Source organism: Protomyctophum parallelum, assembly GCF_964188405.1.
Source record: "Protomyctophum parallelum genome assembly, chromosome: 1".
Taxonomy (NCBI): Eukaryota; Metazoa; Chordata; class Actinopteri; order Myctophiformes; family Myctophidae; genus Protomyctophum; species Protomyctophum parallelum.
The window spans coordinates 11875839-11889771 of record NC_139697.1 but is presented as its reverse complement, the minus strand read 5'-3'; the positions used below and the strand labels follow the sequence as shown (position 1 = coordinate 11889771).

Below are 13933 nucleotides of genomic sequence, written 5' to 3'. Positions count from 1 at the left end.
ACAAAAACAAGGAGGAAAAAAAAAAGTCCCCGGGCCTCTGGACTTTTTACTGTACAGTCATTTATTTGGCAGAGTGAGAGCTGTGGCAGCATGAATGTGCACACATGAAAAGTGCTTTAGAAGCAAGATGAGACACTGTGTGTGTGTGTGTGTGTGAGTGTGAGTGTGTGTATGTGTGTGTTGTCCTCCCCCCCCCCCCCCTATGATGTCATTTCAGTCGAAGAACAGCTTGTCTTTTCATCACTGCGTTACGTGAACGCATGCAAAGTGAAACAGTCACAGGAAAAGCAACAAGTTTTGGGCACAATTAGTGTGTCAGAACGTGCCTTTACACAGGCGCGTGAGCACTTGCACACACACACACACACACACACACACACACACACACACACACACACACACACACACACACACACACGCCTTCGCAGGTGCACGCACACACACTTGCGTGCGTGCACACGCTGTTATTGCTAGGACCAATGCTTTATGATGCCGATTTTAGGAATGACATCTTTACAATTTCTACCCCTAACCTAACCTTTTTGAAGCTCTGACTAATTGAACACACACACACACACACACACACACACACACAGACATTAGTGACTGACACGTGGGTGGACCCTCAGCCCCGCGGGTCACACAGGTCGGCCTGCGGGTCAGGCCGGTTCAGGTACACTTCAGATGCAATTACCGCAGTGTTCGGGTGGGCCAACCAACCCCGGGCGCAAACCAAAAACTATAGATCCGGTCGGATTTTGGGGCGTTGATTAACGAGCAATTTTCTGGTTTGGATTTGAATTACCTGCATATCAATTAACAGACACATACATGCCATTAAAAAAATGGTCAACTAATACAATACACTACACACGCACGCACACACACACATGCGCACATCAACATCCACTGTGACTCTTCATAAGTCCTGTACACATTCACAAACGCATTGCAGCCTACATACATAAATAACCCAGACACGCCCACACACACATGTAACACACCCAAACATAAAAATAAAAAACACACACACACACACACACACACACACACACACACACACACACACACACACACACACACACACACACACACACACACACACACACACACACACACACACACACACACACACAGCGTTTCCGTCCCAGTTGGTGTGTGATAATGCTGATACGGATGCCGAGCGGCAGCGCTGGGTTTCCTGTGACCCTGCAGTGACCTCATATTAAACTGTTCTCTCCCTGCAGACGCATGTTAACTCGTCTTATCGTGAAGTCATTAAGCCCTTACTGTAAAATACAACTATACTACATCATAAGCAACTTTTCTTGGATAACTCATAAAGTAACTAAGTATACATTGACTTTTTACGTCGCTGGAGTAACGCCAAATGTCTGTAGGACTACTTATACAGTACTTCTACTCCACTGCGTCTCAGAGGCAAATAGTACTTTTACTCAACTGCAATTATTTGAGAACTTTAGTTACTGGTTACTTTGAAGACTTTGAGTGTTATTACAAAACATAAACATACCACTTCAACCCTATAATTTCGGCGATTTGGAAACTTTTGTACTTGTCTTTAACTAAAGTAGACTTTGAATTCCAGACTTTTACTTGTAAGAGTAAAGAGTATTTCTACATTGCAGTTTTGATACTTCCACCACTGCTCATGACATCAAAATAGTGTAACTTTTCCAAGAACTGCAATATGATGGAACTCATCTGAAAACGACACTGCTAGTAAACGCTAGTAAACTGTACATCTGACTCTTATCATGATATGAAGCAAACCTCTTACTGTAAAACACAAAACCTGGACTTCTCATCATAAGCAACTTTTATTTTATTTTCAAAATGAATAACTCATGACACCAAATTAACTTTCCAAGAACCGCAATGGAACTCATCCTGCATTTTCTTTCTCGAAAGACGACACTGTATCTGACTCACTATTTATTCGAAGAATGTTAACTAATGCTGTTTTCACATGGCCTGGATCACTCTCATATTGTCGCTGTCGGGCAGAAAACCTTATCTCCGTATTTCATCTTTTTATGTTTCTTCATAATGTGACCCACTTGCACAATGATTGTCTCCACCAGGCCGAAGGCATGTGGGGAGAGTATGTTTTGCACTCCGTCCGTCCGCGTGTCCGTCCGTCCGTCCGTCCGTCCGTCCGTGTGTCCGTGTGTCCGTGAACAGCTAATCTCGGCCACCGTTAACCCGGTCGATGCCATATTTTGCACACACACTCCCTGGATGCCAACCATGAACCTCTGCCCCAAACTTTCCAGAACGGCCTGTTATAGCGCCACCAGGAGGCCGCTTTGTGCAAAACAAGTTTTTGCACAGTACACCTACAGATTTTGTCCAAACATCACGCAAATTGGTACACAGTCTCTCTAGAGCCATTCAACCAAACGGGTCTTTCAGATTTATCAGACTCCATCCTGATTGGTTAAGATTGGCTTCCAAAGTTCACAGGAGTGCTCAGTTTCAAACAAAATGCTGCAAATCATGAACACATCGCGTGATTTCCCTGAAATTGTGCACCCACATTCCCACTAGGCCGAGGACGAAATGCCACATGAACAATTTCAACTCAGCCTCAAGGTGGCGCTATAACTGGCCGAAAAGTGTTTTTACCTCTAACTGCACGGATCTGTGGATAACCTGGTGGAGACCTGTGCCTGGAAGGGCACTTTTTCTAGTTATCCATGTTTTGCGATCAACATTTTGGCAATAATGGTCAAGCTCACAGTCACAATGCACAGCACTGCATTGTGAGCTTGTAGATCAGCTATTTTTGGTGTGTGTGGTGTGGGGTGGGGGGGGGGGGGGGGAGTGGTCCCTAGTAGATCTCTAAGGGACTTCGGTCAACTAAGTACAAGCACCACATGTACCCTAAACTGAACCACAATTCAACAAACAGGGGAACAATCAAAACCAAAATATAGCCAGAGGGGCGTGTCTTTCTGTGGGGAAAAACACACCAGCACACTAATATTATAGTGGCTGATAGAGGGAAATTACAGCTAACATATTATTTATATATATATACGTATAATGAAATGGTCTAAAGGTTATACACTTTTAAATGCACAGGTTGAACGCCTCACTCACCAAGGGTCCTTGAGGGGGTTCCAGGGGGTCCCCAGCTAAAATATGGAGTTAAGAACCAAATGGACCCATATCGGTCTCTAATCAGGGGGGTCACCTGAGAATCACCTGTCCTACTGTAGATCTGGTGCATATCAGCACGTGGCTGCCTCCAGACTTTGATGTCAGTATACTGGCAGCCATAGTGAGACCATCTCCCAGGCCAGCAGATCAAATAAAACAATTGCACATGGAATGTCTGCAGCAGCGTGCCCAAAGTAAAACATGACTAAAATAGAGTATGCGTCAATCCAGTCTGATGATGATTTATTGTTGCTTTCATTTAAGCAAACACAAATGATGTGCCTGGTCCTTTAAATCATGCTTTCTTCTGTCTAACTGATTGATTGGCTGACTGGCTGGAGAAGTGGTCTGCTGATGATGCAAGCATGAGTGATCTGTCTGAGCATGTCATCCTTTCAGACAGACAGCTACACTACTAATACTTTATCAATATCCTGTTCACCAGTGCTGGAACAAGGACTGACATTTGTTACTTACAGTAAGTAAAACTACAACACACCATGTATGGTCTACAAGTAATTTTTTTATAACTTGGGTAAAAGTACCAAAGCAGTGGCATCAAAATATACTTTAACGTGCCAAAATAAGTACTCAGATGTTTCCAAAATAGCAGATCTACAAGCTCACAATGCGCTGCATATATAGTGACACACTAGTTCTTGACTAAAATAGTTGCTATTCACTTTCTCACTCACTCACTCACTCACTCACTCACTCACTCACTCATAAACATGTTAACAGAGCAAACACAACACAAATTTAGTCTCTTATATTACTGACCCACACACACACACACACACACACACACACACACACACACACACACACACACACACACACACACACACACACACACACACACACACACACACACACACACGCATCATGCTCTTACACTTTAAAAGCCACACTGTTAATTAAACTCTGACAGCGTACAAATGGACCCTCTCTGGTCCACTTGAGTGTACAAAATCATTACAAGTCATTAATCACATCCAATAAAAACAAGGCATCATTCGGAGGGCAGGCAGACTTACTTCTCATGTTTGCTTGGCTTGCTTTGCTTTGCTTTGGTTCCACCGCTTGTAAACAAACCTCCAGAATCACTCTCAGTCCTGCTGGAGTTCAGTTAAGTCAGTGAGTGACTAGTGAGTGTGAAGAAGCGTGTCTAATGCTTTGGACAAATGTAAAAGTTCCCTTTTATAGAATGTGTATGACACATCACCTGAGTCATCAGCCTGCACACCCACGCTGGACTACCCCCCCCCCCCATCCCCCATCCCATCCCATCCCTCTCTCTCTCTCTGCCCCTCTTAACCCCCCCCCCCCCCCACCACCACCACCACCAATCTGAAAAGCTTCACTTTCTCCCTTTGTTTGGTGTCGTCATTTAAGTTTTTGTTTTATTTCACAAACTGATTAAAGTGTGAACTCACACTGGATGATCGATCAATTAAATAAAGACAACAGGGGTTGAATCGAATAGCACCAAATGATACGTAAGATGACATGAATTGAAATAGAGATTTTTTTTTACAGTATAGTCACGCCTCCATCCTCCCCCATCCTCCCCCTCTTCCCACCCCCCCACCTCATTCACAAACTCTGTCCCATTCATTCATCAATGACACAACAACCTTCACTTTTGTCATCTTCACCACCTATTTTTAAACTTCATAAATGAATCATCTCAAGGAGGAAAGGTCCTTCAGTTGTGACTGAAATGTCAATGTCAAATGTCATATTTATTTGTTTATTTATTTACCTTTTATGTATTTGTTACCTTTATTTACAAGGTTCTTTATTGTCACATGTGTACAGCTACGTAAGAGTAAAAAAATACTTTGGTTCGGCTCCTCGGGTGTATGTTATACTATATATATATAGTATATATATATATATATATATATATGAGAACAAACGCTTCTTTTTACCTTTTTGTGTTTATACAAAATGTATATCTGTGTGTGAAATAGGTAAAAAGACCAGAGCACCAAAAATGAACTAGGAGATGGTGAAAAATCAATATACTGTAGCCTACTTTAAACAATGCAGACTTGACCCCCCCCCCCCCAAAAAAAAAGAAAAAAAGATTGATATGTATTTGGCCTTCTAGCGCTGTGAATTTGTGCATCTGATATTGTTGAATAGCCAACGCAAATCTTTTTTCTTTTTAATATATTTTTTATCCCACAATTTTGTAACCCATTTTTCACCCCTGTGTCAATCATCTAATGTGATCCTGGGCTCTACACACCCTCCACCAACCTAGTCCCCATATATGGGGGACAAGGGGAGAGCAACGGACTTGAACTCATGCTTCCTTCATGCCTGAGTGTCCAAGTTGCTCCTTTACACCTGACAGGGGGGAGTTTCCCTGGTTGGACGTAGCATGTGGAAGGAACACGTTATTCCAACCAGTTCCTTTCCCCTCCATCAGGCCCCCCGGCTGGCCAGGGGGAGGCAGTTTAGTGACGAGGATTACCAACGCGAATCATTAAACGTATTTTGACGCTCTGGTTTTTTTTTGCTGCAGGGGATCCCCTGGAACTCCCACAAGGACCCTGGAGGTTTCCCGGACCCCACTATGAGAGCCAATGCTATACAGCAGGGGTACTCAACTGGCGGACCGCGACCGGACCGCGGACCACCTCTTTGCGGACCACCCTTTTTTTTTTTTTTTTTAAGTTAATAATATAAATAACATCAGATGGTATACATTTCTCATGTGAAATTGCTGCAAAGGCCCCCAAAATGTCCCCCAAGGGCCCCCAAAATTCTGGACACAGTGTGGCCTGCCAGGGCGTATAACTACCGGCCTGATTTGGAGTTCCACTCCGGGCCTGCACTCTGCACCCCATTATTGGTTGGGTGGAAGGGGATCTGATTTGTATAAGCTTGGCTTGACCATACTAAACGGGCATAGAGCCCCGCTCTCCGATGGACGCCGCGCATGGGACTGGACCTCTGTCTTATTCAAAAAAATATTTGTGGACCTTCATCATTTCTAGTTGAGGACCCCTGCTATACAGCCATCGTACTGGGCAGTAATTGAGGCCTGGGACACCTAGTTAATTTTAGGCGGGAACCCCTTTTGGTTGGCATTATGTTATGCTTTAGCTATTGAAAAATAGCAGATCTACAAGTAGTAGGTCTGCTATTTTTGAAAGATCGAAGAACGACTGACATAGAAACACAGCTTTTTCAGAAAACTGTCAGGATGTAGAAGACCTTTTTAGAATCTGATCTCAGGTCAGAATGGGCTAGTTCACTGTGAAATCTGTGTTCATTTATCCCTGTGAGTATTAGTCAAGTGTATAGAGGTTTTTTTTACTGAGTTTGAATGCAGTCAGTGTTACATTAGAGAAAATGAGTTGTGGAAATGAGTTTGTCTCTTGTATTTTCCATTTCCTGGCGAGTCAATATCCTTGCCAAAGTGTTGCAAATTAAGGTGACGCCATATCAACAAACTCGACGAGTTGTCTTGGAAATTGCGGTCATCGCACTGTACAATCTATAATAGATGGGAAATTAAGCATTTAATAGTTTGAGTTTGGGATGGAAGTTTTAGACCATACAATTTGGCTATTCTTAACACAAGACGAGTATGGCTGTCATATACATTTATTACACCGGGTATAGATGACGTGCAGGCTCGTCTTAAGGCGTTTGATATCGACATTGCCTCGCAGTGTTAAATATTTGGAACCGTTTCGGTTGCTATGCATGGTTGCCATGGCCCCGCCCACACTGCTTTTCTTTGTCAATAGTCATTCGCTTCTATTTTAGGCCGCATCTTTGAAGGATTTTTCTCTGAAACTATTCCGCTGTCCGTGGTGTTGAACTGATCGGCGATGTCCGGAGGTCTTTTCTGATTATCCGGTGAACGCGACTGGAACATTGGCGTTTTCTAGAGCAAGTATGGACCTCATCTTAGCTCGGTAGAATTAACACTAATATTTTAGCATTCAAGATGGACGCCAAAACCGGATGCGCTTCATAGTGGAATAGCCTAAAATCACTCTGCACCCAGCACCACCACTTTTGTCCACCAGGTGGATCCGAACCATGAGCTTCCTAACAGGGTAGATGGAGCTTTACCTTGTCTTTACCAAAACACACGCATGCACGGACGCACACACGCACGCAGGCAGGCAGGGGGTTAGGACATAATGAGATTTCCACCCGACGATATAGGTCTTTAACTCGAATTCTGCAGAATTCACAGTCATCATAACGTCATGTCTGACATCAAAGATAAAGCCATGCTGGCTTCCTCCCCCCCCCCCCCCCCCCCCCGTGCCAGCAAAATGTTTCCTTGCTGCACCACTACCACAAAGACGAGATGACTACCAAGAGAGATGAGAACTCACCAGTTTCCTCCAAACTTCCAGTGAACTGTGTCACTCACAGCAGCATCAGCAGTGCCTGCTTGAACTATACCGTCACATTATGTGTGTGTCGATGATGCCGAGCCGATTATGCACACATGCTGCTCAACCATGCACGTCCACATACAGTAGTACACAAAGGGATGGGACGTTTATCAGTATTATCATTTATCATCACGTCACGTTTGAGATCATAGATTAGGCCACACCGGCCTCCCCCCCCAAATATGGTGTGATGCAGGGGGGAAGGGGGGGCTGCCGGGCGGGACAGACTACGCAGGATGAAGGGGTCACGTCCCACAAACAAACCGCTTTTACTTCATGGCCGTTTCAATTTGTTTCATCATTTCCCGAGCCACCCACGCTCTCTGTCTCTCTTGCACTTTCTCCTACAGTAGGCTACATCCTTTTATCTCACCCTCATTAGGTGTTTCTGTCTCTCTCTTTCTGTGTCACTTCCTCTTTCCGCCACTCTGCGGTATCTCTCCCTCCTGACACCGCTTCACCCCCCCCCCTCTCTCTGTCTCTGCCCTGATCCAACTCCTCTGGAGGAATGTGAGGAATGCGTCGGAGAATTGGGGAGAGGCGCGGCGCACACGGCCTGGACCAAGTGACTGACTGACAGCTGCAACTGACCGACCTGTTTCATGACCTTTTCATCCTCTCACAGTGCTTAATATCCTCACTGTTTGTTTAACTCGAAGTGCCGGAAAGTAACTATAAGTACATTTAATCAAGTATACTGTACAATTTGCAGTGCTTTTTCTTTTACAGGTGCTTTTACTTAACCAGAGTATATCCAAATAATTTCCAATACTTTTACTTCTACTCCACTACCATCTCAGAGACAAATATTGTACTTTTACTCCACTACAATTATTTGAAAACCGTATATTTTGATTATTCTTACAAGTAGTGATGGGAGATTAATCGACAAACACATCGGTATCAGCCGATTCTAGTCGTTTTTTAGATTAATCGGCAGCAGTTCGATTAATCAATCAGACAGATTAATTAATCTGTCCGATTAATCGTTCTGTCTTTACAGATAAACAAGCCCAAAGTAACAGCTTGAACGGATCTACAAGCTCACAATATTAAATATAAGGTATTAAAGTTAAATCTGACTTGCCTAAGCCTGCAGTGCAGATACCCTGTTACATGTATTTTTCAGAATGGACAAAGTTATTATATATTTTTAATACAGAATGAGATCATATCGACATCGGTCTACAAGCTCATAGCGCGCCACCGTGCTTGTAGGTCTGCTATTTTTGAAAAATCGTGAAAATATTTATTTCTGAAAACTGGAGGATTTAGAAGATGTTTTTCAAATTTTGAGGTCAGGCCGCCCCATATTCATATCGGGTATTTGAAAATGGCCGATGTACAAGCTCAATGCGTCGCATTGAGCTCGAGGTTTCACTGTGCATCAACATACACCGTATATATATCTACATCATATATATTTTTCAATAACTAAAGCATAGCATAATGCTAACACCAAAAGGGGTTCCCGCCCAAAATGGGTTTTAACCCAGTTTTCTGCAAAAGTGTTGATTTATTTTCCCATTGAGCTAATTGAGCCTGCAATCTTGACCATTGTCTTGACCATTGGGTCAAAACCTGGGTCAGAACCTGTGTCTGTAGTAGGTGAGACATAGACACAATAGAGGAGCAAGGAGACGACAAATACAGTATACAACCACCCCTATTTTTACTAAGTTATATTGTATTAACATACACTACAATAATCAGGGGTGACCAAAAGGTAGATCGTGATCTACCAATAGATCACAAAGGCTGTGCAAGTAGATCACATGACATGGCCCTATTATAAAATATATAATAATAAAAAAGGAAAAAGGGCATCTGCCAATATTGAATTAAGGTGACTTCATTGATTGACGTCATCAAATAATGGCCTGTCAGCTCAATTCAAACCCACAATGCAATACTTTTGTTTTCACGAGTGTTGCACACAAACATCAGTAGCATTACACAAGTTATACAAGACAAAACTGTACCAATTCCATTTCCCTCCCTATTTCCCATTCCGAGTGTGTCTGTAATGCCAGCACCACTATTCCAAAGCCCCTTCAGGTAACATTTAAAAATGTAAACTATTTTCAGCAATTCTTTTTTGGGTGGGTAGATCTTGTTGAGCTGGTCATTTTGAAAGTACTGTATCTCTCAAGTCAAACATGTGCGGGCACCCCTGCACTACATACTGTACAGATTGGACAACATTACATTTTATTCATTAAAAAAAAGTCCATGACCTTTCCAAGCAGAGAGCTGGGAAACACTAAATAGACAAATGACCAGATAAAAATAGATGAAAGGTTCACACAGATCGTGGTAATCTTTTCCTATTACAAAACACGTATGAATGCATAGAGGAGAGGCCACATCAAATGTTTTGATAATACCAGATAAAGAATACATCATAAAAACAGGAAAGGAGCAACAGGAAAGCCTCTTCACGTTTATCCATTTTAGGGAATCTTCTATTAATTGCGCAATATTTGTAAAAAAAAAAAAAAGAAACAAACAGATTGTGAGTCTGGGGAAGCCCGTGCGGGGAAAAGTCCTCTGGTGCATTAACCCAGTGGTTCTCAACCTGTTCAGGTCGCAACCCCCCAAAATAATCATATTTGAACTGCATGGGGGACCCCACAAAATAATCATATTTGAACTGCATGGGGACCCCACAAAATAATCATATTTGAACTGCATGGGGGACCCCACAAAATAATCATATTTGAACTGGGGACCCTCCACCCTGATAAGCACTTAGTTGGAATGTAGGAGTTGAGGCATAACATTTTGTTTGACTTGGTTCCACAGGTAAATATTGTGAAAATAGCAGATCTACAAGTGTAGGTCGTATATTTGTAGGTCGTATATTTTCAAAGTATGTAATTTAACAATTTGGCCATGCAGTGTTTGACCCGTTTTTAGAGTTTGTTGATTACCAAAACCCAAGATGCAATTTTTGAATACAAATTTAATATATGAAATAGCAAAACAAGGCAACTATACCTTGTATTGATGATACAAGGCATATCGACTAAAATCTGAGGAAACTATATAAAAAATAAATAAAAAAAGACACAGTGGCACAGTCGGTAGTGCTGTCGCCTCACAGCTAGAAGGTCCTGGGTTTGATTCCCACTGGGGACGCTGTGAGCACTGGGGGCGTGTTTCCCTCCTCCGCGTCATCAGTGCCCATACCCGAGGTGGGGATGGCAAAAGGGCCTTTCTGTGTGGAGATTGCATGTTCTCCCCGTGTCCCCTAGGGTAGGTACCTTCACAAAAACATGCAGTAATCCTGGTCTCTAAAACTGCCCTGGCCAGCCGGGGCACCTGATGGAGGGGAAAGGAACTGGTCGAATAACGTGTTCCTTCCACGTGCTACGTCCGGCCGGGGAAACTCCCCCCTGTCAGGTGAAAAGAAACAGCTTGGACTCCTCATGCATAGAAGGAAGCATGAGGTCTGTCCGCTGCTGCCCCCCCCCCCCCCCCCCCCCCCCAGAGGAAGTGTAGCGCCCAGGATTACATTAGATAATTGACACTGGCTGAAAGAATGGGTTGCAAAAACATGGATAAAAATTATAAATTAAAAAAAGAATAGATACTGTATTATACAGGCTGAATGATCACAATAACATTTACCGTGTATAGTTCAGTTATTATTATTATTAAGTACCCCCAGTACGATTCTTTATCTCTTGGACCCCAATCTAGAGTGTACAAATGGAACCAAATGGACCCATGGCTCCATTTGTACACTCTCAGATTTACAGACTTATTAAGGGTTGGTTCCTAATTGTCAATCATTTAGCTGGGGAACCCCTTCACTTTGACGACCACTGGTGTAGTTAGTAGTCGCTACATATCCAGTGTGTTGATGAGGGTTCATGTCTGCCGTCAGGGTCTGTCACTCAAGCCCATCGCAATGATGGGGTTCTCATAATTGGGGTCCTCATAACTGGGGACTTCAGTTTGGGCTGCTGCAGTTTTGGGCTGCTGTCAATAAATACACACACACACACACACACACACACACACACACACACACACACACACACACACACACACACACACACACACACACACACACACACACACACACACACACACCACACCACACCACACCACACCACACCACACAGGTTTTATTTATCGCTTTTTGCTTTAGCAAATTGTTAGCAAATAAACTCAACTAAATGAAACATTTGCAGGTAGGCCTACACAGTATAATGCTTAAGTGTAACTCTTAACCCAGTCCAGCATCCGTATTCTGGGAAAACTCTTGCAGAAGAACAGGCAACTGATATGATATGTCGAGAAGCGATTTGCTACGTCAGTATGGAGACAGTAAAACGTTGAAGAAAAACGTCATTGAAAAGATAAACATATAATTTTTTATCTGCAGTCACACTTTAAACACTAAACAAGAGCTATTTCAAACAATATTGCCTATACGTCATTTTACTTCATTAAAAGATAAAAAGATAAAATGTTATCTGCAGTGCAGACACAACAACGCTAAACAAGAGCCCTTTCATAGATTCTTCTTCTTCTGTTCAAGGTCTCTTCAGAGAGAAACACTACATTGCAGATTGCGTTTGTTTTTTAGTTTTTTTTAGTTTTCTAAATAATAACTACATTGAGTCCAGTCGATTCCTGAAAAGTAACAGTTTTGGACATACAGTATGAGGTTTCCACCCGAACCGAGGCCATATGTTATGTATCGGTGAAGATGTGACTACCTGGATTCGGTCGTAGTCCGGGGTTATGGTGGAGGCCCTCAGGTTACTGTAGGTGTGTTCCTCTTTCCCTTTCAGCTCCAGATGCTGAGAGACGGGAGAGGAAAAGAGGTCAATAAAAATACAAATAAATAAATCGCTGAAGCCCCTGCATTTAAAATAAATAGCAAAAATATAGTGGATCTATACCAGCTCCACATGCATTCGCAGTGTGAGCTTCTAGACGTGATTTTCTCGCTAAAAAGGAAAAACAACTCTTGTAAAAAATGTGCGGCGAAATGGTCATGTCCAATACAAGGCTGCCACATTGACAGTAACCTCGGAGACCGCAGGCGGCGTTTTGTTTTAGAAAGAAACAAAAAAGTGGAAACAGTGGTTCATGAATGTATGAACTCCCCCACCCCCTAAAAATAAATAAATAAAACAGGTCTATGACACGTGTTACGTCATATGTAAATGGACGGTCACCGATTAAGCACTGATTTTAAATCAACCTTATCTGCAAAAAATTATTGTTAAATGTGTGAACGCTATGGGGTGGCAATTGCCCTCCCTTTGGACGCCAAATTACGCCCCGGGAGTGGATCATTTTATTTATAGGTGACATTGATGGTGTCAAATATTGCCTGTAACTGGTCTGTGTTGAAAATTGCGAGTTGAAAATTCTGTCTTGTTCAAACAGAGCCGTGCAGGAGAGGGCGTTGACCGTACAGGCAGATGCCTTTATGGCCATTGGCCCCAGCATTGGCTATAGGTGCAGAACCGGATGGTTTCAGGGCTGAAGTGCAGATAATTCCAATCCAGGTTAGTTGGAGAGTACAGTACAGTACAGTACATCACCTTTCTTCACTTTGTCTGTACTTGGACATTGGCCAAAACATGCGTTGAACATTCCATCTTGTTCAAACAGAGCCGTGCATGAGAGGGCATGTATAAATACATTGCAGAGTATAACATCATTTTTCCTGGGCGCAAAAGGAGTTCATGTTTGCATCGATGTTGATTGGCTCCAAATACCATATAGAACAGAACTCAGACTTGCAGCTTTTGTTGTTTTTACTTTTCTAGAAGCGCTTCTTAAAGTCATCATATCTTTCACCCTTTATTGTGGAATTATTGGTGAGTCTTTTCGGCTCGTATCAGTTCATGTGGAATTCATACTACAGTACAGGGAAGATCAGCATTGCATTTATTTTTTGCATACTTTGTGCCAAGTTGTTGCTACATTCAAATCACATTGTTGAGGAGAAGGCCAACATGCTCTCAGAATATTATATATATATATATATATATATATATATATATATATTCTGATAATCTGCAGATATGAGGCAGAATTTAGAAGTATGGAATTCATTGTAATTCTGAAATGAAAGCCAAATGCCCCAGTACGTCATAGTGTGACACAACAATCACCGTAGCGCCAAAATGTCGAGGTTCTTTTTCCTATCTTTAGCAGTGATCTGTCTTAACCTTGTTATGTCTGAACAATGCTTAAGCGACATAGTTGTACATCATGCTTAACCCATTGAAACTGGGAAAGCGTATCTGTACAGTATCTATGTCATTTTATATTTTAGC

The 13933-nt window shown here is 42.6% G+C and overlaps 1 protein-coding gene across 3 annotated transcripts in view; it reads right to left on the bottom strand.

Annotated features, from left to right (window-relative positions):
* Positions 1-11344: 11344 nt before the first annotated feature.
* Positions 11345-13933, bottom strand: part of LOC310859933 (B-cell receptor CD22-like) — a 39228-nt gene continuing 36639 nt past the window's right edge. For 2 of the 3 annotated variants that reach the window (XM_083766698.1, XM_083766700.1), the window contains exons 11-12: positions 12356-12439; positions 11345-11609 (exon numbers count right to left, since the gene is read on the bottom strand). In XM_083766698.1, coding sequence (XP_083622824.1) covers positions 11511-11609; positions 12356-12439 — 183 coding nt within the window. In that variant the 3' untranslated portion in view covers positions 11345-11510. The remainder of the gene's footprint in view (positions 11610-12355; positions 12440-13933) is intronic. The other variant, XM_083766699.1, reaches the window with a different exon arrangement.